This window comes from Lithobates pipiens, unplaced genomic scaffold, assembly GCF_037356315.1.
Source record: "Lithobates pipiens isolate NorthernLeopardFrog02 unplaced genomic scaffold, aLitPip1_a1.2 Scaffold_18, whole genome shotgun sequence".
Lineage (NCBI taxonomy): Eukaryota > Metazoa > Chordata > Amphibia > Anura > Ranidae > Lithobates > Lithobates pipiens.
In genome coordinates, this window is record NW_027507758.1 from 387,724,623 (window position 1) to 387,750,951 (window position 26,329).

At 42.5% G+C, this 26,329-nt stretch overlaps 1 protein-coding gene across 1 annotated transcript in view; it reads left to right on the forward strand.

Annotated features, from left to right (window-relative positions):
• Positions 1-26,329, forward strand: part of LRRC1 (leucine rich repeat containing 1) — a 252,540-nt gene that overhangs the window by 166,522 nt on the left and 59,689 nt on the right. Inside the window, exons 5-7 of the mRNA XM_077487811.1 lie at positions 3,659-3,715; positions 12,686-12,749; positions 13,851-13,925. Of these exons, the coding sequence (XP_077343937.1) occupies positions 3,659-3,715; positions 12,686-12,749; positions 13,851-13,925 (196 nt within the window). The remainder of the gene's footprint in view (positions 1-3,658; positions 3,716-12,685; positions 12,750-13,850; positions 13,926-26,329) is intronic.

Here is a 26,329-nt window from a genome sequence, read left to right on the forward strand (position 1 = left end):
CCCTCAACCCTGCATTTTGTATGTAGTGCACCCCTCAACCCTGCACTCTGTATGTAGCGCACCCCTCAACCCTGCACTCTGTATGTAGCGCACCCTTCAACCCTGCACTCTGTATGTAGCGCACTCCTGGATTCTGCATACATAGACTTACAGATACAATCTGCCCTTTGAAAGCAACCATAATGTGTTGAAATTGAGCCTGACACCCTTTATTTAGATACACCCTGATTTTACCAGATTTAGATACTTAGAGGGATTCCACCAAAAAAAAAATATATTAAAAGCCAGCAGCTATAAATACTACAGCTGCTGACTTTTAATAAATGGACACTCACCTGTCCCGGGTTCCAGCGATGGCGGCAGCCGAGGCCGATCGATCGCTCGGCTCTCGGCTGCTGCAGTCACCATTCTAGGTGAGGGAATCAGGAAGTGAAGTGAATCGGCTTCACTTCCCGGTTCCCTACTGCGCATGCGCGAGCCGCGCCGCGCAATAGGAAATCTCCGCGCTGTCACTGGGACCCGTGTGTGTCCCAGCAGACAGCGCGGCAGGGCAGGAAATGGCGTAGACTCCCACGGGAGTCTATGCCCGGAAGTGGGTGAAAATACCTGTCTTTGACAGGTATCTCCACCCCCCCTCCCCCCTGAAAGGTGTCAATTGTGACACCAGAGGGGGGGAGGGATCCGATCAGCGGAGGTTCCACTTTAGGGTGGAATCCCGCTTTAACAAATTGAAATCAAACTCCAGTTAAGTTATTTAGCAGTTACCATTTTTCTTTTAGGGGATAAAAGATATACAAAAAAACTGATCATTGTAAGCACCCCTTGTCAGTGGTAAATGGGTTTTGTGAACCCCCTAACTGCTAAATATGCAGGACGGCATGTTCTGTTGAAAAACAGGCTTGCTGGACAGATCGCCATGTGAAAATAAAGAGCCTAAAAAAGAAAGCTGTTGCAGCCACCACATCTAAAAATTATAAGCTGCAATTGAATAAATGTTTGCTTTTTGATTTAATACTGCTTCAACCCCTTATCGCTGGCTGCCTCCTGGCCCTTTTAAGGGCTCCAAATGCCGGGAGGTGGGAATTTGGGTCATAATGCAGTGGTCACATGATCAGAAAGCTCCCAATCACTAGTTTGCATCGGGAGCTTTCCAGTAAACGCCGGCTACCGTGCTGGGAACGCTCTCTCTCAGCGCGGTAAGTGATGAAGAGTTTAAAGGCTAGTATTTTAGTTACAGGTGGGCTTATGTGCAAGCAGTCCTCGGGTAACAAACAAATAGTAGGTTCATTCTTAAATTGAATTTGTATGCAAGTTGGGACAGGTACATTTTTCAAGTGTAACTCCAGAAAAAAAATGTAAGTTTTGCATAGCATAGGGAAGGGTTAACACCCCTGTAACATTTGTTTTGCTATGTGTGCCCCTGTTCAGAAGATTTCACGTCACTTTCTATACCTGTGACAATTAGAATTTCAAAAATGTTGGGTTGTGGAAGCAAGGATTAGTGATAAAGATTCAGTGGAGACACTTTTTTCCCATGATAACTCTTACAGGAGTGAATTACCCTTCCCAGAGGTAGATTTAGAAGTCGGATGTTTGTAACTCGGGGAGTCTGCTGGAATTTATATCTCTGGAAGACTGCAAGATCTCCATGTGCCACTTTATCCAAAAAAATAAAAAATATCCTGGAGTACAAGATCTGAATGACATTATTTGTATGTTTTTTGTTCAAACAAGGGCTGTAGCAGTGTGCATAGACATATTTATTTTTAATGGACTAAATATACTGTATAAAGAGGCAGATAAAAAAAATTACTGTAATTGAATGAATCATATTCCTTCATACTTCAATAAATATATTTTTAAATGCAAGCTGCAAAGTACCTGAATTTAACCTGACATCAATCTCTTACAATCCCCTACACAGCAAAGCTCAGTGAAGAGGAGGGAGAAGTGGCTTAACCACTTAAGGACCGCCCCATGTACATTTACTGCGGCAGGGCTGCCCTTAAAGCGGAGTTACAATGAAAAAAATAAAAATAAAAGTCAGCAGCTACAATTACTGCAGCTGCTGACTTTTAATAATCTGACACTTTTCCGTTTCAGGGTCAAATGATGCGGGGGAACAAAGCTCCGCTTGTCTCCCCCTCCTCTTTGCGCCACTGGCATTGTCACTGTGGGCGCCCCGGCTTCACAGCCGGGCATGCACTTTGCATGCTTTGTGATTGGCCGAGCAATCATCTGGGACCTGTGACGTGTCCCAGATGATTGGCAAGGAGGGGAGAGAGGTGATCTTCCTTCCCGCGACATGTGTGCGCCGGAGCTGGAACCTTCTAAAGAAGCCCCCCCCCCCCAAAAAAAATGACATGCCAAATGTGGCATGTTAGGGGGTCACCTTCCCTTAAAGCGGATGTTCCATTTTTGCGTGGAACTCCGCTTTAAGCACAAAATCACACACCTGTATGTGATTCCTGTTGACTCTGAGGCATGCGCGCAATGGTTGCCGGGACCTGCCGATCATTTGTAGGAGAGGCAGAATGGCAGTCTGCTTATGTAAACAAGGCAGACCGCTGTTCTGTCAGAGAGAGAGATCTTGTGTTGCTCCTTATCAGAAACACCATATGTGTGTCTCCCTCCAGTCATTCCATAAGCATTCCCTAGGAGAACACTTAACCCTTTGATTGCCCCTGTTAATCTCTTCCCTGCCAGTGTCATTTATACAGTAAGAGTAGCATTTTTTTTTTTTTTTTTTAAGAACTGATCACTGTATTGGTGTCAGATTTGTCTGCCCCAATGTGGCAGTCTTGTTAAAAATTGCTGATCACCGACATTACTAGTAAAAACAATAAAATGTATAAATCTATCCCATAGTTTGTAGACGCTATAACTTTTGCGCAAACCAATCATACATTTATTTTTATTATTTTTTTTTTTTATTTTTTACCAAAAGTGTAGCAGAATAAAAATTGGCCTAAATTGATGAAGAAATTTTAGATTTTTTTTTATTGCCTATGTTTTATAGCATAAAGTAAAAAAATATATATTTCTTTTCCCAAAATTGTCAGACGTTTTTTCTTTATAGCGCAAAAAATACAAACCCCAGAGGTGGTCAAATACCACCAAAAATTAACTGTATTTGTGGGGAAAAAAAGAACAATAATTTTATATGGGTAAAGCATTGCACGACCGCACAATTTTCGGTTAAAATAAAGCAGTGTCGTATCAGGAGGTAAAATCTTCCAGAGCTGAAGTGGTTAAGGAGCCAATCACAAAGGACCTGTTGATAGGGCGATAGAGCAAAGTGAAAAGAGATGAGCGTGTTGGTGTGCTGCTTCTCCTTTTCAGTGTCCGTTCACATACTCGGGGAGGGACTAGACCTGTAAGTGAAACTGCAGCAGAGAAAGATTAGGTCGCTGACCTGCTGTGTTGGGGTCCTTTGTAAATTTCAGACCGGGCTAGAAATACAAATCCTTTGGCAGGTTAAAATGCACTTGTCTGCCCTGTGAGTGGCTTTCTCCAAAATTAAGGAATGCTAATAGTTTTTTGTTATTAGGTGAAGAATTTTCCCCTTATGTACATGAACTTTTTTAATCTGTTTGACACTTTTTTGTTTGTTGTTGTTGCACTAAAGCCCTTTTTTTTTTCTTTTTTTTTTTTTCAGCCTAACAAACCTAGCTTCATTAGAGCTGAGAGAAAATTTACTGACCTATTTACCAGAGTAAGTTAATGGATTTTATTTGCTGGGGGCTGTTTTTTCCAATTAGTGCCAATGAAAATGTGTGCACAGAATGTCGACTGTCAGCATTTACATGTTAAAACAATTGCCTTTAAGCCATTAAAACAATTGTAATTTTTTTTTTGTGGTTTGTAATGAAATCGTCATAAATTAACATTATACACATTAGCGATTCATATGTGAGCTGCTGTTCCAGATTAATCTAGAAGTCCTCCTGTGCTACATAGTTACCAACCCTGCTAGGAAGCATGTTTTCAAGTAGAGCTAAATGCTGTAACTTATTTGAAATGGGCTTGCCATTGAGAATATTTGTGAATACATTCCCAATTATAACATGTGAATGGTTTTGGATATGAAGGTGGTGTACTGCCCTGGCCAAACGTTTTGACAATGACACAAATTAAAATTTTCACAAAGTCTGTTACTTCGCAGGTGTTCGCTCTTTTTGTCAGCTACTACTATGGTATACTAAGATGTAATTACATGTGTCAAAGGGTTTGATTGACAATTACATTAGGTTTATGCAGAGTCAATATTTGCAGTGCTGACCCTTCCTTCTTTTTTAAGACCTCTGCAATTCCCCCTGGCATGCTGTCAATCAACTTCAGGGCCACATCCTTACTGATGGCACCCCATTCTTAATGCATGGAGTTTGTCAGAATTTGCAGGGCTCTTTTTGTTCACCCACCTGTTGAGGATTGACTAAAAGTTCTCAATGGAATTAATGTCTGGGGGGTTTCCTGGCCATGGACCCAAAATGTTGATGTTTCTTTATTATACATCACGGGACACAGAGCCACAGTAATCACTGTATTGGTTATATAGGCACCTTTAGGTGATGGACACTGGCACACCATAGACAGGAAGTTTAGCTCCCTATATAACCCCTCCCCTTACTGGGAGTACCTCAGTGTTTTCACCAGTGTCTTAGATGTTGGTCACGAATAAAGAAGTGCTGTGCTGAGCTCTGCTGGGGGAATCTTGGCTGGGGCAAGTCATACAACCAGATCCATTCAAAGTGTCTTTTCCAGGCCGAATTGAATGGTACCCGGGCTTTGTGTTGGAAGAAACAAGGTTCTGCCTGTAACCCTTCTCTTTTTAGAGAGCTCGAACCCGGGATATTTTTTTCAGCCATATTTCCTGGCGGGGTGCTTTACAGGCCCAGAAGTGTGGATCCCCCGATTATAAAGGGACCCGGTTCCTGAAGGTTTTTAATGGAGCCCACCTTGAGTGGTGAAGATTGAGTCTGTTTGGTTTACCACAGAGCCCTGCAGCTGGATAAGGTAAGGGAGATTCCTAAGAAATTTTTCTAATTCTTGTCTGTTTTCTCCTTCAAGTAAATGTGTCATGCCTAAAGTCACCACCAGGGGCTGTCACATACTTGATTCCATGCTTGTCAGTCTCGCTCTGTCACCAAGCTGCGCGCATCCTCCAAGCCCAAGCTCCAGGTAGGATGTGGAAAGGGTTTTTTTTTTCTTCGGAATGTATCCCCACAGCTTCTTTCCAGGCAAAGAGGGCATGGGCTAGCAGTGGTATGCTGCGCCGCTGCCGTCTCCATATCGGCGGGTCTCAATCCTCCAGCTCTCCTCCATGCCAGCCCCCCCCCCTCCATGTGCGACTGGGAAACGGTCTCATTTGAAAAAAGATGGGGCAAAGTGGGTGGTCGGAGGAAGGGGGCAGGGCCTCAGCGTGGCGTCGGCGGGGTCCTATGCAAAGCTATAAAGGTGCACTTTTTGCAGGTGCATACAGCTAAAGGAGGGATACAGAGCAGATGGATGGCATGTGAGCGTGGGTGACACGGGCATTCCCAGGCACATTTAGCATCAGACTGAGCCTTGATAGCAGCTGCAGTTGCTAGACTATTTTGCTCAGCAGTGGGTGCATTTCTGGTAGTTTGTGCTTAGCACTATGGGCAGAAGGGGTGGTACTAATACCCGAAAAATAAGGGCTCAAAGGGATCTCCCTCAGGATCTGAGGACCCACCCTCTGCAACACCATCCCCACCGAAAGACCTAGGGAGGCTGGTCAGAGTGAGTCATCAGGATTAGGGGCTGCAACTGCTTCTGGCATTTCAGCCCCTGTATATATTACTCAGGAGGCTTTTTCCTCAGCCATGAGTGGATTGGAGGAAAGATTAACAGCCTTAATTGCATCTTCACAAAGTCGAAGCACACACATTAGGTCCCCTTCTACCACCCAGGACCCTCAACAGAGGAACACTGTGAGAGGGGAGATGAATCCCCCCTCAGGGGACTGGGTAGAGACTGATGACTCAATTTCCAAGGAATCAAGTGGGAAATCACCCTCTTCAGCTTCACAGGCTGAGAAATTGCTGGTGCAGTGTCTTACTGAAATGGTCCGCTCCACATTTAAATTACCCGTAACTGAGTCAGTTGAAAAGCCTACTTCTTGTTTGGGTTCACTGAAGCTTCCTCAAGATGTACATGTTTTTCCTCTCCATTCTTTGCTGGAAAAACGTATATTTCTCACCTCGTCTTTCAGGACAGCACCCGGAGAGAGCACAGCTCCACCCGGTGCGGTCCTGAAAGATTCGTAGAAATACCCTTATTGTTAAGTCTAACTAAGATTATTCTGAGTCGGATAACTCAGATAAGCATTTTTTCCCTCCCAAAAAGTTTTCAGCACTTTATCCTATAGAGGAAAAATTTACAAAAATGTAGGGTATACCAGCAATTGACTCTGCTATATCCTCTGTAAATAAGTTTGACTTGTCCTGTTGACAATACTCATTTTTAGTTTTTTTTGCGTCCCTCGTTTAAACAGGCCCTTTCTCCAGTGCCAGGGGCATCAGCCTCCAGGCAGTCGCAACTGCCTCCATCATCAGGTTCAAGAGGTAAAACTCAGTCAATCCCAGGGACAAAAGTCCTGGGGGAGGAAACCTATAAGACAGAATGCTTTCTCCACAATAACTCTAGGTTACAAACTAGAGTTCTGAGGTTTCCCGTTTCCTCAGATCAAATGTTTCCAAAAGATCCAGAGAAAAAAAGTCTCAAGCGTTAGACCGACTTTTGTCACAAAAAGTGATCATGGTTACCATGGAAGAGCAGGGATTGGGGTTTTCAAACCTTTTCACGGTGCCAAAACCAAATGGAGATGTCGGAACAATTCTAGATCTCAAAGATCTAAACCGATTCCTGAAAAGTCGATCTTTTCGCATGGAATCAATCCGATCAGTAGTCTCCATCCTACAAGGAGGAGAACTTCTGGCATCAATCGACATCAAGGATACATACCTGCATGTACCTATTTTCCCTGTTCATCAGAAATATCTGTGTTTCAAAGTGGGAAAACATCATTTTCAGTTTGTAGCTCTACCTTTTCAGTCTAGCCACTGCACCTCAGGTGTTTACAAAGTTCCTGTCCTCTCCTCTGGCCAGATTAAGGGCCCAGGGTATAACGACTATAGCTTACCTAGACGACCTGCTCTTGATAGACTGGTCAGTAGCCCTCTTAGATCAAAGCTTGGTCACCACAGTCAACTACCTGGAATACCTAGGTTGGGTCTTCAACCTAGAGAAGTCTTCTTTAAAGCCAGTAAGAAGACTAGAGTACATGGGTCTGATTATAGATACAATCCAGAAGAGGGTATTTTTACCCCAGGCAAAGATCAACGCCATAAAGCAGCTGGTTCTAGTGGTCAGGGCAAAGAAGGGTCTTTCTATTCGCCTTTGTATGGGGTTGTTGGGAAAGATGGTGGCTTCATTCAAAGCAGTTCCCTTTACTCAATTTCATTCAAGACTGCTGCAAAACAGTATCATGTCTGCCTGGAACAAGAAAGGCCAGGCGCTAGATTTTATGATGCGTTTGTCACCAATAGTGCATCAGAGCCTCAGTTGGTGGTTAATACCCGAGAATCTGCGGAAAGGGAAATCCTTCTTGCCAGTTATCTGGAAGGTTGTAACAGATGCCAGCTTCTTGGGTTGGGGAGCAGTCCTGGAAAAACGACTGTCCAAGGGAAATGGTCCAGAACCGAAAGGACCTTGCCCATGAACATTCTAGAGATTAGGGCAGCGTACCTAGCCCTAAAGGCCTGGACATTAAGGTTGCAGGGTTGTCCCATCGGGATCCAATCCAACAATGCCTCAGCAGTGGCTTATATCAATCACCAAGGGGGCACCAGAAGTCATGCAGCCCAGGAAGAGGTAAACCAGAGCCTAACCTGGGCAGAGAAGAATGTGCTGTGCATATTAGCAACCTTTATTCCAGGGGTAGAGAATTGGCAGGCGGACTACTTAAGTCGCCAGCAGTTCCCAGGGGAATGGTCCCTTCACCCCAACATCTTCCTGGCTATATGCCAAAGATGGGGGATCCCAGATGTAGATCTGTTTGCACCCAGGTTCAACAACAAGGTCGAAACTTTGTGTCAAGAACAAGGGATCCACTCGCATGCAGAACAGATGCGTTGGGATCAGTTCTTACTGATTTATGCATTCCCTCCTGTTCTGCTGCTACCACGACTTCTTCGCAGGATCAAGCAGGAAAAGAAGTCGGTGGTTCTTGTGGCCCAGAAGATCTTGGTATGCAGAAATGGTAAAGATAGCGGCGGTAGGGGCTCCATGGACCCTACCACCATGTCCAGAACTGCTATCGCAGGGACCAGCGCTCCATCCTACCTTACAAACGCTAAATTTAACGGTTTGGCTATTGAAACCTACATTCTGAAGAATCACAGGCTTTCAGGCTCAGTGATTTATACCTTGATTAATGCAAGGAAGCCATGTTTCCTAGTGTGAATCCAGGGGTTGGCATCCCAGAAAGTATGTCACAGGTTGAATCCTTGTATCTCTGCAAATGGGGTTAGAGATGAAGCTAGCCTTTAGTACTATCAAGGGCCAGGTCTTGGCCTTTATTGGTATCGTTTCAACGTCCGTTGGCTTCTCATTCTTTGGTCCGAAGCTTTATACAGGGAGTAACGTGGCTTAATCCACCGGTTAGAGCACCCCTGAACCCTTGGACCTTGAATTTAGTTCTGTCGGCATTACAGAAATAGCCTTTTGAGCTAATACGACATATTCCCTTGGTCCTTTTGACAAGGAAGCTAGTTTTTCTGATAGCCATTTCTTCTGCAAGAAGGGTATCCAAACCATATTTAATAATCCACAAGGATATAGTAGTATTGCGTCCTCATCATAGCTTTCTACCGAAGGTGATTTCAGTTTTTTATCTAAACCAGGATATTGTTCTGCCTTAATCTTTTTCCAGAACCCTGTTCTACAGAAGAAAAGTCATTGCATTTTCTGGATGTAGTGAAAGCGGTCAAAATCTATTTGGAGGCGACTGCTCAAATTCGGAAGACGGATGTGTGTGTTGCCTGAAGGTCCTAAAAAGGACAGACGGCATCGAAATCTACTGCTGCTAAATGGATCCGGCAAGTAATTATTCAAGCTCATGGTTTGAAGGGGAAAGTTCCACCTTTTCAAATCAAAGCGCACTCCACCAGGGCTGTTAGTGCTTCGTGGGCAGTGAATCACCAGGCCTCCATGGCTCAAATCTGCAATGCTGCAACTTGGTCTTCAGTCCTTACATTCACCAGATTCTATCCTTTGGGCGCAGTGTGCTGCAGGTAGCAGTATAGGTGCTCAGGTCTGATTGCACCCTACTTTTGTTTCTCTCCTTCCCCTTAGATAGCATTGCTCTGGGACAAACCATACAGTGATTACTGTGGCTCTGTGTTCCATAATGTCCGACAAAGAAAATAGGATTTTTATAACAGCTTACCGGTAAAATCCTTTTCTTGAAGTGCATCATGGGACACAGAGGTCCTTCCCCTTTTCTAATACATATATAGTACTTTGCTACAAAACTGAGGTACTCCCAGTAAGGTGAGGGATTATATAGGGAGCTAAACTTCCTGTTTAGGGTGTGCCAGTGTCCATCACCTAAAGGTGCCTATATACACCCATACAGTGATTACTGTGGCCCTGTGTCCCGTGATGTACTCCAAGAAAAGGATTTTACAGGTAAGCGGTTATAAAAATACTATTTTTGTTCCCCAAACCACTTGGGTATTACTTTTGCCTTATGGCAAGGTGCTCCATCATGCGGGAAAAGGCTTTTTTCATCACCAAACTGTTCTTGGATGGCTGGGAGAAATTTCTCTTGAAGGATGTTTTTGTACCTTTCTTTATTCTTGGTTTTGTTCTTAGGCACAATTTGTGAGTGACTCCAGTCCCTTGACTTAGAAGAAACCCCACACATGAATGCTCTCCGGATGCTTTACTGTTGGCATGGCAAAGGACTGATGGTAGCGCTCACCTTTTCTCCTCTGGACAAAGTTTTTTCCGAATGTCCCAAACAATCAGAAAGGGGATTTATCAGAGAAAATTACTTTACCCCAGTCCTCAGCAGTCCAATCCCTGTACCTTTTGCGAAATATCACTCAATCCCTTTTTTTCCTGGAGAGAAATGACACCAGGCCATCCTCCAAAAGTCTGCGCCTAAATGTGTGTGCAGATGCACTCGTGCCTGCCTGCTGCCATTTCTGAGCAAGCTCTGCACTGGTGGTGTTCAACCTTGCAACTGAATCAACTGTAGGAGATGGACCTGGTGCTTGCTGGACTTTCTTGGGGGTCCTGAAGCCTTCTTTACAACAATTGAAACACTCTCCTTGAAGTTCTTGATGATCCAATACAGGCATTCTCCACTTTTAAGTACACAATGAGGTTTATTTACTAAAGATGGAAAGTGCAAAATCGGGCTTACTTTTGCATAGAAACCATGAGCTTCCCGGTTTTATTACCAAAGCTTAATTGAACAAGCTGGGGTTCTATGCAGAAATTAGACTGATTTTGCACTTTACAGCTTTAGTAAATAAACTCCATTGTGTACTTAAAAGTGGGGTATGCCTGTAAATGGTTGATTTACAGTAGGTGCAGTCTTAGTAGCAGCAACATTGTTGCTTATGAATCCCTTTTTGTGCAAAGCAGCGATGACTGCACATTTCCTTGCAGGCAACAATGGTTAACAGAGGAAGGACAATGATTTCAAGTACTACCCTCCTTTTAAAGCTTCCAGTCTGTTATTCTAACTCAATTAAGCTGGCCATACACTATACAATTTTCTTATTCAATTTCCTTTATCTTTACTTTCAACTGTGTAGTACAAGGGCCTTCCTGATTGCACACAAAATACAATCTATAGAAGACAATTGTATAATGTATCATGCCTTAGCATTACAGAGTGATTTCCAGCCTTGTCCTGGTCAACACTGACACCTGTGTTAACGAGAGAATCGCTGACACATCAGCTAGCCCTTTTGTGGTAGGGCTAAAATGCAGTGGAAATGTTTTTTTCGGGGGGGGGGGGGGGGGGGGGATTCATTTTCATGGCAAAGAGGGACTTTGCTATCTATTCACCTGATCATTCTTCATATCATCTTCATGGAGTATATGCAAATTGCCGTTATAAAAACTGAGACAGCAGACTTTGTTAAAATTTAATAATTGTGTCATTCTAAAAAAATGTTTTGCCAGGGCTGTAGTCAGCTGTAGTCAGTGGAACTAAACATGTGATGACTGGGCATGCATTGGCAAATGAGCTGTTTTGGTAGATTTGGCACAAATGTAGCCTTTCCTGCATATTCCTACTGAGATTCTTCAGGTTGTTGAATAGATGCTGTCAGTTTGAGGCCCCCCTTACAACCATGTAGTGTGCTGCGATTCACATGTGTTGTAGGTGCACCTGAAAGGCGCATTGGGACGCCATTCAAAATGAATGGCACTGCGATGCACTACCAAACGCATTACCACAACACAGTAGCCAGCCTAAAAACTTTGCTACAGGTATAAAGTGCAGACGGGAACCCAGGTGTGCCTGTACATACCTACAGAAGCCTCCACGTTTTGTGATTTATGGCCAAAACACAAGCCATTTTTGATTCGGATTCATACATACCTAGGTGTATAGAGCGTCTGTCCCCTGGCACCTCTACGCTGAGAACCAAGCGAATTGCTCTGTGAGCAGAGAACTGTAGACCGACAGTCACAGATCTCTGCTCTGCCCCCTCTTTGCTCATTGGAATGTTAAGCTGTGGAGGGGGTGGGGGCAGCTGGCTCATGCTCTTGGCAGCTCGCCGATAGCCAGAGCCGGGTGTCAGTCTAGGGACCTGGCGGATCCCGACTCTATGGTCATGATGACACGGAGCCTGGACTAACACTCTTGTGATCTATAGGAGAAGTACAGCCAAATGAGCTTTGGCTGTACTTCTCCTTTTAAGTAGGTGGCCAGTCTTGCCTAAGCAGCAGCTGGCTCTGTCTCTCAATGAGCTGCTGAGAGCCTGAGCCACCCGCTCCCGCCACTGGAGCCTGGCTCTCCAGTGAGCGATAGAGGGGCAGAGCAGAGAGTCCCAGGTACTGACCTTTCTGCCCTTGGTTCACTAAAGACCGAGAACTAAGCCAACAGATGTCTTTGATCGCTCAGCTTTTGGTCTTAGAGGTGGGACAGATACAGTATTGGATCAATGCTGTATCCATCTAGGTGAGTAGAATTGTGTTTTTTGTTTTTTTCAGTTGCTGAACTTCTCTTTAAATGTTTTAGGCAGCTCAAATATATTTTATAAGGGCTTTTAAAGCATTTAGTTAACTCCCATCTTAAGTTTGCAGGGCTTGTCTGTATATATCATTAGAGTATTGTGTTTAATATAACATACGGTATATGACATGAACACTATAAGAAGATAAGTGTTTTTAAACCGTCACACCCAGGTGTCAGTCATGTACTGTACATACACATCGGACAAATTATTCACCCTTTAGATCCTAGCTTTATAATATGGCGACTTTTTAACAGCACTTGATGTAACAAGCACTCCATGGAACCTTTCACATGAGCAACATTTTGTTCCCAGATAAACACCAATTATGGTACTTTGGCCGCTGAAAAATGGTCCTTTGTTCTTCTTCGTACTGACCTACTGTTCCCTATTTTTGGCAGGTCTCTTTCCCAGCTTCATAGACTTGAAGAGCTTGATTTAGGAAACAATGAAATATATAACTTGGTAAGAGATATGTTTATGGCTTTACCACTACAACCATTTCTGATGTATGCTTTAATGAAAATAATAAATCACTTTTAAATTAGAACAGTATTTACTTTGAGACAACTTTCTCATAGCTACATTTTGGTGCTGAAAGTTATGCCTAAGTTTACCTATTTACTGTTTACCAACACCACTGCCCCTTTATGTGAGCATAGTTTGTAATTACTTGTCCTTTATCAGTTGAAAGCTACCAGTGGTAAGATTTGAAAAAATGCCATTAAGACCAGCCAGACAGTGAAATTGTAACTGTACAACTGCTTGAATTCACTGCAACTTTTTGTACAAGAAAAGGGTATTTAAAGCTAGTGAAAACCCAGTTTGTGTATGTAGATCTGCTACTTTGTGTAAAATTCAGCATTTAAAAACTGACACTAGTGATGTGAACAGTGAGTCTGTTCTATAGGTTCACGGAATTCAGTTCATATAGCTTGTCTACTGCAATGGATAAGGAAGCTTTTGACCACGTGGAAGCTTAGAGAAAGTGGTCTGGTGTGGGTAGAGGAGGTATAGAGCACATTGAACAGATTTGTAGATTCATCCTCTGGAAACTATATGGTTTTGCGTTAATTTTTTTTTTTTCCTTTTTAAGTTGTATACCTCCTATTGTGCATGCTGATAAACTAGCACTGGTAGTGTCTGTCTGTAGCACTCTCCCTGTATAGCGTAGCATAATGCATTCATGTCTGCTGTAGAGCTATATGACACTTCACATCTGTCGCCTCAATTCGATTTTTTTTTTTTACCAGGAGACATTGCTCAGAATGGTTTCACCTGATTTTCACTGTTGAGTTGGACCACTAAATATATTCTTTCCTCTAGAAAGATGCTGACAAACTGAAAGACATAATGTTCACAGGATTCTGATAATTTTATGCAAAATAATTCTTTTTTTTTGCCCAGTATACACATTTATTGCCACTTTCTATGTGACTCCACATTAGATATGTTTGTGGGGCAAAGTTCTTTCTGGTTTTTTTTTTTTTTTTTTTTGGCAGTATGTAATTAAAATATCTAATTTTTTTTTCAATTTCTAATTAAATATCCTGTGTTGGATTTCAGCCAGAATCTATTGGATCACTACATAAACTTAAGGACTTCTGGCTGGATGGGAACCAACTGGCAGAATTACCTCCGGTATGCATATACTTTTAAAATAAACTATCAGTGAAACAGTGTTGTATTGTAATATTGGAAATTCCACTCTTGTTTAGAACACTAATGGGTTTTGTCATGCTGTAGTCATCTGTGACAGTAACTTATGTAACGTTCTACTAGTTTCAGTGCATCTGAGAAAATAAATAATTATTAAATAATTTTGTTGGCCAGAATATTCATTGATTCTGGTCACTGAACATAATGAACGCTCAAGTGCTAAACATGCCTGGTGCTTAAATGCATTTACATGTGTTTAGGAACACATTGGAGTTTTATTTTAGCTAAACTGTTCCTCTCTTGAATGCACAAGTGAGGTTTTTAATTTTTTTGCTGCCTCTAAAGTCCTATGTGTGCATGGACACATGGGCCAAATGACTGCAAAACTGGCATTGTTCAGCTCAAATGTGCATGAGACCCAATAACTCTCTTAATGGTCTGTCAGTAGAAAAAAAAATTGTCAGATGATAGTTTACTGATAAATGTACCTGCATCATTAATCCTCAAAAAGTCCACTGTGTCTCTTGTGCCTAAGCAAATCCACTAGTGTGTGAAGGATATCTCATTCTCTGTCAGATTATTCATTTGGCAAGTCCCTAGAATATGGAATGATCTAATGTCTGATTAAACTGACATTACTAAAAATGAAAATCTAGATTTTGGGTTGGTTGATTCTTAAGCAAGTTAAAATGTAAAATATTGACATGCTTAATAGGCTGTTGGTAGCTTAGCAAAAGCTTTTCTTCATTGAATCCTGCATCTGGATTACTGTGTACCAGTTTAAAGACTACTGACCCGAGGTATTGTGTTCGCATAGGTTCACATCTCCACATTTTAAGATTTCAGCATAGTTATTTGTTAGCATTAACACCACTATATTGGAAGGTACTGGAGGCGGGTTAGACACATTCCATCTCCTAGGTGTAAATAGACCTCTGATACCCATCATATTTATATTCATTTAAAATGTAATCACGTGATGGATAATAAAATACCAGTTAACACACTGTAACATGTAGGTATTCAAATATGGTATTGCCCTTAGAAAACTGTAGGAACACATCCTCATTGAGGACCAGAAAACAGACTGCATTAGCAGTCTGGACCCGCTTTACCATCAGATATAAAGATCTTCAGCCAAGATTTATGTTGCCAGTCAGTGATTCATCTTATGTTCATCAACTGGACTTTGCTGAACCCACAGAACCTTGGTTAAGTTTTCTTTTTTGGATTTCTGTTGCATTCTCTTTTTTTTTCTTCTTTGTAATACCTTTTGTTCTGTAAATATTCTGTCTTTTTGAAGAGGGCTACTACACTGAAAGTCTGTGACAACCGTGCATTTCCGCTTTAGGACCAGGCCTTTTCTGGTACTTTTTAGTTTTACATGTAAAAATCTATTTTTATTTATTTTTGCTAGAAAACTACATATAACCCCCAAACGTATTTTATATATAATATATACAGTATCTCACAAAAGTGAGTATACCCCTCCAGGTTTTTGTAAATATTTTATTCTATCCTTTCCTGTGACAACACTGAAGAAATGACACTTTGCTACAATGTAAAGTAGTGAGTGTACAGCTTGTATAACAGTGTACATTTGCTGTCCCCATCAAAATAACACACAGCCATTAATGTCTAAATCGCTGGCAACAAGAGTGAGTAAAATGTGAAAGTGAAAATGTCCAAATTATCTACCCAATGGTCCATGCCTATTGTAGATTAAGCATTTGTGAGGGACTGTATCAAATGCTTTTGCAAAATCCAGATACACCACATCCATTGGCCTACCTTTGTCCAAGTGGCAGCTCACTTCTTTGTAGAAGGTTAATAGGTTGGTTTGGCAAGAGTGACCTTTCGTAAACCCGTGCTAATTATACTGTTTTCATCAACACATTCTTGGATATAGTCCCTTATCCCCTCAAATAGTTTGCAAACTAGACATTAGACTGACAGGCCTATAGTTCCCAGGCTCTTTTTAATAATTATACCACACAGGCTTTCTGCCAATCAGCTGGTACAAATCCTGTCAGTAAACTGTCCATGAAGATTAGGAATAGCGGTCTGGCTATAATCTGACTGAGTTCTTCAACTACTTTCCACCCAGCCTATAGCAGAATGATGGCCGGGAAATGGTTCAGTTATCCTGACTGGGCGTCATATGATGTCCAGCAGGATAAGCCGCGATCACTAAGCACGGCGTTTGGTGGTTTGACACACCATCTCCGATCATGGTAAAGAGCCACTGACAGAGGTTCTTTGCTATGTGATCAGCTGTTGCCAATCAAAGCATAAACCAGGAAGTGCTGCTAATCGGCTTTCCTCGGTTTCGCGCTGACAGGGAGAGCCGATCGGCAGCTCTCCTGTTAGAGGTGGGGGGCGCTGTGCCGATAGTCGGTGCACACATCAGAGGTGCCTACGCTAATCCCAATCTGCGCCTATAAAAGTGCCAATCAGTGCTGACCATCAGTTCAACCTATCAGTGCCCATCAGAGCTGCATATCAGTGCCACCTATCAATGCCCATCAGTTCTAAATATTAGTGCCGCCTCATCAATGCCACCTCATCAGCGCCGCCTCATCAGTTCCCGTCAGTGAAGGAGAAAACATTTTATATCAAACTTTTTGTTTAGCAAAAAATTAAAACCCCAGAGGTGAGCAAATACCACCAAAAGAAAGGTCAATTTGTGGGAAGAAAATGATAAAAAAATTTTTAGTTTGGCTACAGTGTTGTATGACTGCCCAATTGTCATTCAAAGTGTGACGGCGCTGAAAATTGTAATGGGCAGGAAGGGGGGAAGTTCCCAGTATTAAAATGGTTAAGGAATCTCGGGGGTAAGCCATCTGGTCCCGGTGATTTATTTATGTTTAGCTTCTCTGATGCTTTCCGAATTCCAGCCTCTGTTAGCCACAAGGATAGATCCTGTGGCATGTTGCTAATACTGTCATGGTCGATATACCCCTCCTTTTCCTGTGTGAAGACTGAGGAGAAGAAAGCATTTAGCACAGCTGCCTTGTGTAACCACCTTCCCTTCCTTGTCCTTTATGGGGCCTATGTGTTCCGTCCTCGCCTTTTTACTATTAATATAATTAAAAAAACTTCTTGGGATTATTTTTACTCTTCTCTGATATGTGTCTGTCTTTTTTTCTTTTTTATTCCTTTTAGTGTTTGAATGCTGACACTGACCCCTCTGTTTTGTACTTTTTAAAGGCCATTTTTTTGTCCTTCATATGACATTTTACTTTTTGGTTCAGCCACCCAGGTTTTACCTTTGTTCTTCCATATTTATTACCCTTTGGAATGCACTACACATTTAATATATTCCTAAAGCATTCCCGTTTTTCCTCTGTGTTGAATGTTTCAAGGATTTGGTTCCAGTTAATATCCTGCAGCATTGAGCACAGTTTAGAAAAGTTTGCAGTTTTGAAATTTAGTGTTCTACTACTCCCTTTGTGCCTCGCTTGCCTATGATTTATGTGGTATGTAAAATTCTTTTGGTCGCTAGTTCCCAAGTTGTCCCATATTTCCACATATGCAATTAGATCTGTACCATTTTGGAATTAAAAGATCTAGCAATGCGTTACTCTTAGTCCACCAATTGGGGATATGAAGCTGTCCTGTAGAACTTTTAAGAAATTTTTATCACAGGTTGTTATCGCAGAGAATATAAATATCCCTTGTCATGGCAATAGGCAATGACAGCTACTCTTGATGGAGAGGTCTAGGATCTATCTGATGTCTTCTCTGCCCTTAAAAGCATTTGATCACACCAAGATCGGTGTGATCAAATGCTTTCCCTATATAAAAATGTCTCTGTTTACATCTGTGGAAACCGACAGTGATAAATGCTTATCATTTTCGGTTTCCTATACCCTAGTTTAGAGGTGATTAGAGCCGTTACAGTCTCCGATTACCTTTTTATAGTCACCCGGCAAAAGCACTGGTGGTACGGGAAAGCCAGAGAAAGGCGGTGGGAGTGAGAGGGGGGGTGGGTGTCAAAAGCTTGTAAAAGCAATCCAGTGGCTGATTACCTGCTAGGATTGCTTTTACAAGAAAGCCAGCTATCGGCTCTAAAAAAAAAAAGGGTCCAGCGATGTACTGGTGAGTTGCTGGCGATGAAGTGGATATTGCAGACATTTTATGAATAGTCATGATTGTTATTGCAAATGATTGCTAGGTCAATAAGCTATCTGATTTGTGATAAAGGTGTAACTACGTGGTTAAAGCAGTTGTAAACGGCTGGACATTATTATTTTTTTAGTGCCTGCAAGGTAATGTCATAATATGCTAGTATTTCCTTAAAAATCAAATAAATGGTGTTGCGCTACCTGCAAAGATTAAACTAAACTATACTAAACTAAACTAAAATACAGTGCCTTGTGCTTAAATATATTACCAATAGTGCTGAATAACACACTAACAGGGATGGTGTCTCCTTCTATTAGGTGGGTGTAATAAAATCACCCTAAACTGGACAATTATATATTACATACAGTATGTATATATAAAAATATTCCAAACATATAAAGTGCCTCAAACAGATTAAATCGTGAACAATCAAATAAGTGAATAAAGTGTCCAGTGTTTAAATATAGCAGCAGAGATAACCAGATAATAAATGTGCTGTAAATATCTCCAAAATAATAAACTCAAAGTTGCATAGAACTCTTCTTATAATAAAACGTGCAACACGCAGTGCATGCTTAAGCAAAGAAAACAAGATGATAAAGTCTTTATGTGAGCTTAGATGAATGAAGTGACCAGTGGCTTATTCAGTGCTTCTCAGAATAAAGTGCCTAGAACCGTGTCTTTAACTCTTATATCTCCACTGTTCACGGCACACCAGGTAGAGTGACCCCTTACCTTACTGCTGTATGGTAAACAGCAGAGCAAACAGGTAAGATCCAGGGGTTGTAACCCTATTCCTGGCAGGTAAGTGCTGTCCCCCACGGCTGGTATTTTATACCTCAAATAGCTTCCACACAGATCTTAATGCTCAATGTTATCCACAAGAATCTCATAGAAAAGAGAGAGGTATGCTCCGATAGTGAAGTACGTATGTGAATTTATTTTAAAAAATGTATTGAAAAGGTACTCACAAAACAGGTAATAAAATCAGCTTTAAAAACAATCGAACGAGCGTTCCGCTCGTGGTATGGACGTCACGTCCGGTATCCTAATTCCTCCTATTCCGAAGTGTATCGTCACTAATCACGTGACTTCCTCAGGGAATGGAATACAGTTTCAAGGAAGTGTCTTTTATATTAACGTGTATAGCGGCCATTATTCCAAAGTCTCCCATAGACTATCATTAGCTTGCCCATTTTTTAGTGGATCCCGCGGCCATTTTCCGAATAGTCAGGCTACACCCGTGGCCATTTTTTGTACGCCCAGTCGTCAGCCATTTTCCCATAGTCATCCCTCAACTAGAATTCGTATGAGTGATTTCTTAGGTTGAGCTACACCCGCAGCCATTTTCCATGTGTCTAAATAGTATAGCGGTGATTTACCAATGGCTACTAATACATTTAAATTTAAATTACCCTCATATGTCTAATGTCATTGACCAACAATAACATTATTTAGAATCCAGCTCAAGGGGGGGGGGGGGGGGGGCGGAAGAGAGAAGAATTTCGCCAGGAAAAGTCGGTAAATGGCAAGTATCTGCTTACTTCAATTAGAAATACCGGCTAGTACCTTAATATCGCACATAAATCGCATAAATCACATAATCCCATATTTGAGAATGGAGAATAAAAATACTTAAAAAATATATAAAAAGTGTCAGAATTTCATTTTTACACAGGGCTACTAATCACTAACGTTATATTCCCCTTAATCAGGGCAAACCTTTATTCACATTATGGGGTAGTCTATTGCAATTATTCGACAGTCTATAGCCAATAGCTTGTGGTCGTAGAAGAAATTTTATATTTAATCCCAATGATTTAAATATTAAAATTGGATATTTTAAAACAAAATTAAAATTACAAATTACCCAATTGGGGTCAACTATACCGGACCCCACCATAACAAGGACCCCACTCACCTCACCTTTTGGGGTATAGAACCATATAAAAAACACTGGAGAGGGAGCCATAAAGTTAGGACACTTAGCCAAGTGGAATCTAAGTGGATCTTCATTTTAGATACATTTACCCCTCAAGGCTTGACACGTGATTGGTGACGATACGCGTCGGAATAGGAGGAATTAGGATACCGGAAGTGATGTCCATACCACGAGCGGAACGCTCGTTCGATTGTTTTTAAAGCTGATTTTATTACCTGTTTTGTGAGTACCTTTTCAATACATTTTTTTTAAAATAAATTCATATACATACTTCACTATCGGAGCATACCTCTCTCTTTTCTTTGAGATCCTTGTGGATAACATTGAGCATTAAGATCTGTGTGGAAGCTATTTGAGGTATAAAATACCAGCCGTGGGGGCCAGCACTTACCTGCCAGGAATAGGGTTACAACCCCTGGATCTTGCCTGTTTGCTCTGCTGTTTACCTTACAGCAGTAAGGTAAGGGGCCACTCTACCTGGTGTGCCGTGAACACTGGAGATATAAGAGTTAAAGACACGGTTCTTGGCACTTTATTCTGAGAAGCACTGAATAAGCCACTGGTCACTTCATTCATCTAAGCTCACATAAAGACTTTATCATCTTGTTTTCTTTGCTTAAGCATGCACTGCGTGTTGCACGTTTTATTATAAGAAGAGTTCTATGTAACTTTCTTGAGTTTATTATTTTGGAGATATTTACTTGAATATTTAAAGCACATGACGCTTTATTATCTGGTTATCTCTGCTGCTAGATTTAAACACTGGACACTTTATTCACTTATTTGATCACGATTTAATCTGTTTGAGGCACTTTATATATTTGGAATATTTTTATATATACATACTGTGTGTAATATATAATTGTCCAGTTTAGGGTGATTTTATTACACCCACCTAATAGGAGGAGACATCATCCCTGGTAGAGTGTTATTCAGCACTATTGGTAATATATATTTAAAGGGGTTCTGCACTCGTAATAAAACATTTGCCCATTCTGTTGCCTCTAGTTCATATATTTCATAATGCCACCTGTTTTTTTTTTTTGGATTCACCTACCTTTTGTAATCTGTAGTAGTTTATTTTAAACCCCTGCGGCGATGGGCGGTCTCTTGCGGGGATCAGCGTCATTTCCTGCTGAAGCCCGCACTGTCTCCTGGGATCTCGTTCAAGTAATCCCAGGAGACATTGCGGCTAATGCACCCGACATCTCGTGAGATTTCGGGTGCTACAGCCGACATCTCGCGTGATTTGGGTTATTACAGCCGAGATCTCGCTGTAATAACCCAAATCACGCGAGATGTCGGCTGTAGCACCCGAAATCTCGCGAGATGTCGGGTGCATTAGCCGCAATGTCTCCTGGGATTACTTGAACGAGATCCCAGGAGACAGTGCGGGCTTCAGCAGGAAATGACGCTGATCCCCGCAAGAGACCGCCCATCGCCGCAGGGGTTTAAAATAAACTACTACAGATTACAAAAGGTAGGTGAATCCAAAAAAAAAAACAGGTGGCATTATGAAATATATGAACTAGAGGCAACAGAATGGGCAAATGTTTTATTATGAGTGCAGAACCCCTTTAAGCACAAGGCACTGTAGTTTAGTTTAGTTTAGTATAGTTTAGTTTAATCTTTGCAGGTAGCGCAACACCATTTATTTGATTTTTAAGGAATTACTATTGGGGGGGTAGGGCTTATACCCCTGTCGGTGGTCTGCTGCAACCTATCCTTAGCCTATGCTCTTGTTGATAGCGTGGGGATACCCTAATCTATTCTATTTTATTAAATATGCTAGTATTAACTCTGTCAGTGCTGCAGGTGCTCTCATGTTCCCCCCGTCTTGCTTTTGGGTTCCGGAATCTGGCTCTGTGACTGGCCAGAGCCGCGATGACCTCACTCCTGCGCATGTGAGCGGGAGCCGCCTTTCACTGTACAGGGCTCTGTGTACCGTCACGAGTGGCCGTTCCTTCAAAGCATTCATTTTTAGGAGATATTTACACTACCTATAGGTAAGCCTAATTATAGGCTTGCCTATAGGTAAAAGCAAGAGATGGACGTTTACTTCCACTTTAACTAAACCTAGTGATGATAGCTTTCCATCTGCTGGCAGTTAGATTGTGGTCAGGTGAGCTGAAATATCTTTGTGCAGGATGAGGCATCCTTGTCGTTTATTAATGATAGTGCAGTGTGAGTGTGACCAACCATTTGTCACAAAGTGGTGAAGATGGCTGGGGTTTAAGTAGGAATAGATCACCTATCTGGTATCCTATGTGTGTGTGCGCTTCTGTGATGTGTAAAACGATTCAGTTTTTGTTACGTTTTTGAATGAGGTGCATCAAGATTGTGCCGAATTTTAAAGATAGCCCTGACTGAAAAAAGGTTGCGAAACACTGTTAATTGTTCATTTTAATTCCCTAAAAAAACTTTTTTTTGTCTTGAACACTGTAAAATTAGCATTGCACTTCCTCCGCTAATCACGTGGATACCTAGGCTTTGGATCAAAGGATGACATCTAGGACAGGGCTCAAAATTTCAAGTCCTGAGCTACTAGGCAGGCCATTAAGAGACAGTCACTCGCCACCAGTCTGCCCACCCTGCCCCTTCCCTAATTACACCACTAAAACACGCCCTCGTAAATGATCTCATGAAATGATATTGTTAAATGTTATTTGCAGAATTAACCTACAAAAATAATTTTTAACAATATTAACATAAAGCATCAGACTACAGAGTTCCCCTTTACATCACAGTCCACAAAGCTGTCCCTTACATCAGAGTCTGCAGCGTTCCCCACAACATTATGGTCTGCAGCGTTTCCCTTTACAGAGTTTCCACTTACGTCTTTGTCTTTTTTTTTTTCTTGCCTGGTGCTGTAAGAAAAAAAAAAACAAAGTTGAGTAACAATGCAAAGGGAATCAAGAGTGCAACGTGTTTGAAGAAAACATCATTTGTTTTTCTCCACTAGGCAAGGGGAATTCCTCAGCTCTACTGCCCTTAAATTGTTAAAACCAGTTTTAAATGGATCCCTGGGATGTAATATTTTTAGATGTGAGATGTTTGCCGATTCCCTGCGAGATATCACTGACATGGTTGTGTATTGATTTTTGGAGAATTATAGGATTAAGCTGTGATTTTATACTTCCTACGTGAAGGTAACCAATACCTGAGCAATATCAGTGATCGCCTAGACTCTAGGGAGTCAAAGGGCTTGATAGCTGAAAATGATGTGCAGCGGTGTGTGACCCTGTGTTTACACAGCCTATGCACAACTGTTGCACTAATCCATGTTGGGCTCCATGGGACACATTTATCAATTGTCATGCACATTTTTACACAGATGTCATTTTTTAAAATGGGTTAAGGGGAAAAAAGCTGTCGGATCAAAGATCAATATTCTGCATGGCAAAAACAGATGCAGTGTGACCTTTAACTACAATTCCTCTAATTTAGCCACTTATGAAGGGTGAGTTAAAGGCTAAGTTCAGCTGTTAAAAAAAATAAATAATAATGAATCCACATTTTTTTTTTTTTTGTTTTTTGTTTTTTTTTTCAGAGGAGCCTGCAAAAAGCATTGTACCAGTGGATTGTGGGTGCAATGCCAGGCAGACTCTCTTCATCCAGCTCCCTGTTGGAGAGCTGGAGGAATTGTCAATGTACTATGAGCGTGGTGATCACTGCACTTGAATTCCATTGAGAACTATTCCTCTATGGCATGGGTCTTCAAACTATGGCCCTCCAGTTGTTCAGGAACTACAATTCCCATCATGCCTAGTCATGTCTGTGAATGTCAGAGTTTTACAATGCCTCATGGGATGTGTAGTTTCACAACATCTGGAGGGCCGTAGTTTGAGGATCCCTGCTCTATGGTATATAGGACTTATAGTTCATTCACAGATCACTGTGAATGAATGATGCAGCTGTGAGGGCGGAGCCCCGCACAGCTATCCTGATTTCCAAAACTGACAGCTACTGCATTTTGTGAGTGGATTTTGAGGGTTGAAGAGCTATGGCTACCGGGGAGCGTGCGGGGTGTGTGACTGCCTGTGTTCTGTTGAAAAATGCCCTCCATCGAAAAGTGCATGCGCACAATTGTACGGCACTCCAGCTGATTTCCTGATTGGCTGGCATGTCACCATAACGCATGCGCACATCATAGGAAGCATTTTTCTATGGGAGATACCATTTGGCACAATTGAATGCTAGGCAAACAGTGGAGGGACACCGTAGTTGTCCTATTGTACCCCGCTGTTGTGAGGCGGGTTTACAGTGGTTCTCGAGGTCCGGTTTTGTCAGTGTTACAGGGTGGGTTTGGTGTGTTGAACGGCGGGCTTTGGCTGTTTTTGAGGGCGGGCTGCTACACAGACCAAACCCGCCCTTCAACACGCCCACAACCTGCTCAATCTGACAACTAAGGCATCCCTCCGCTCCTTGCATAACTTTTAATTGTGGCCGTAAAATGGTATCTCCTGTGGGGAAAAAAGCCTCCTACAATGTGCGTATGCGCTCTGGGGACGTTGCTCTAACTGATTGGGAAATCGGCTGACATGCCCTTCCGTTCTGCACATGCACGGGCACTATTAGACAGAGGGCACAAATCAATAGAACACCGGCAACCTGGGTTGGATGGGAAGAGAATGGAGAGCCGCCCGGATGATTGGAGCACAGGGAACACAGCGATAACTGCTTTCATTTCACATTGTTGTGTTCCTTGCTGTCGCATACAGCCCCTCCTCCTGGTCCCGGGACTTTAAAACACAGATCACACGTTCAATCTGTCAGTCAAAGTTCCCCAGCCAGGTTGCGGCCTGTATGTGACGTTGAGCAGCGGGAACACAGTAATTGAAATGAAAGCTGTTATCAGTGTGTTCCCTGCGCTCTGATCATCCGGGTGGCTCTCCTGTTCCTCTCTTCCTCTGCACAGGTAGGCTGCATGGTGGGCACATACCTCATTGGTGGGCACAGGCAAGGCTGCATTGGTGAGCACAGATAAAGTTCTTAAATGTTTTATGCAGAATTAAATGATAAAACTCATCTCATGAGATAATTTATGAGGGCGTGTTTAGGGGGCGGGACTGAGTCGAGGTTGGGTTTGGCAACTGTTGGCACGCAAGGTGGATTTGATTTAAATCAAGTCTGTTTTAAATCGCTAGTAAAGGCTTGATTTAAACCAACTCAATTTAAATCATAAATTTTAACCACTTGCTTACTGGGCACTTAAACCCCCCTCAGTCCCAGAGCAATTTTCAGCTTTCAGCGCTGATGCACTTTGAATGACAATTGTGCGGTCATACAACACTGTACCCAAATGAAATTTTTATAATTTTTTTCCCACAAATAGAGCTTTCTTTTGGTGGTATTTAATTACAGCTCAGAGTTTTTTTTTTTTTTGCTAAACAAACAAAAAAAGATGCAAAAAAAAAAAAATCATGTTTAAAAGTTTGTTATAAAATCTTGCAAACTGGTCATTTTTCTCCTTCATTGAAGTGCGCTGATGAGGCGGCACTGATAGGCTGCACTGGTGGGCACTGATAGGCTGCACTGGTGGGCACTGATAGGCATAGTTAAGGCGGCACAAATAGGCACAGATAAGGCAGCACCGATGGGCACAGATAAGGCGGCACTGATGGGCAAAGATGGACACATAAGATGGCACGGATGGGTGGCACGGATGGGCACTGATGGGTGGCACGGATGGGTGGCACTGCTGGGCACTGATGGGCGGCACTGCTGGGCACTGGTAGATGACACTGATGGGCGGCACTGCTGGGCACTGGTAGATGACACTGATGGGCACGGATATGTGGCACGGGTGCAGCACCTTTGTTAAGGCAGATTGTGGGCACTGCTGGGTGGCACTGCTGGGTGGCACTTTGGGCACTGCTGGGTGGCACTATGGGCACTGCTGGGTGGCACTGACGGGGGGAACTTACTTTTTTTATTGTTGCACTGGCAGGGGGCAGGTGGGCACTGACAGGGTTGCAGGTGGGCACTAGCAGTGCTGGCCATGATCGGGACTGATGTCCCGATCACGGCCGCCGGTGATCGGCTTTTTTTTTTCTCCTCGCGCTGACAGCGCGAGGAGGAATAATAGCCGATTACCGGCTCAGTTATATCACATGATCAGCTGTCATTGGCTGACAGCTGATCACGTGATAAGGGGTCGGGATCGACCCCTTGCACGGATCGGTGATCAGGCGAGTCTCATAGACTCGCCGATCACAGAGCGCGCCGCGCGCGCCCCTCAGGGGGTGCGCAGGCCGCTCGTGCACGGGACTACGTCAATAGACGTAGTCCCGGAAAAGGAGATCCGCGCTGTAGC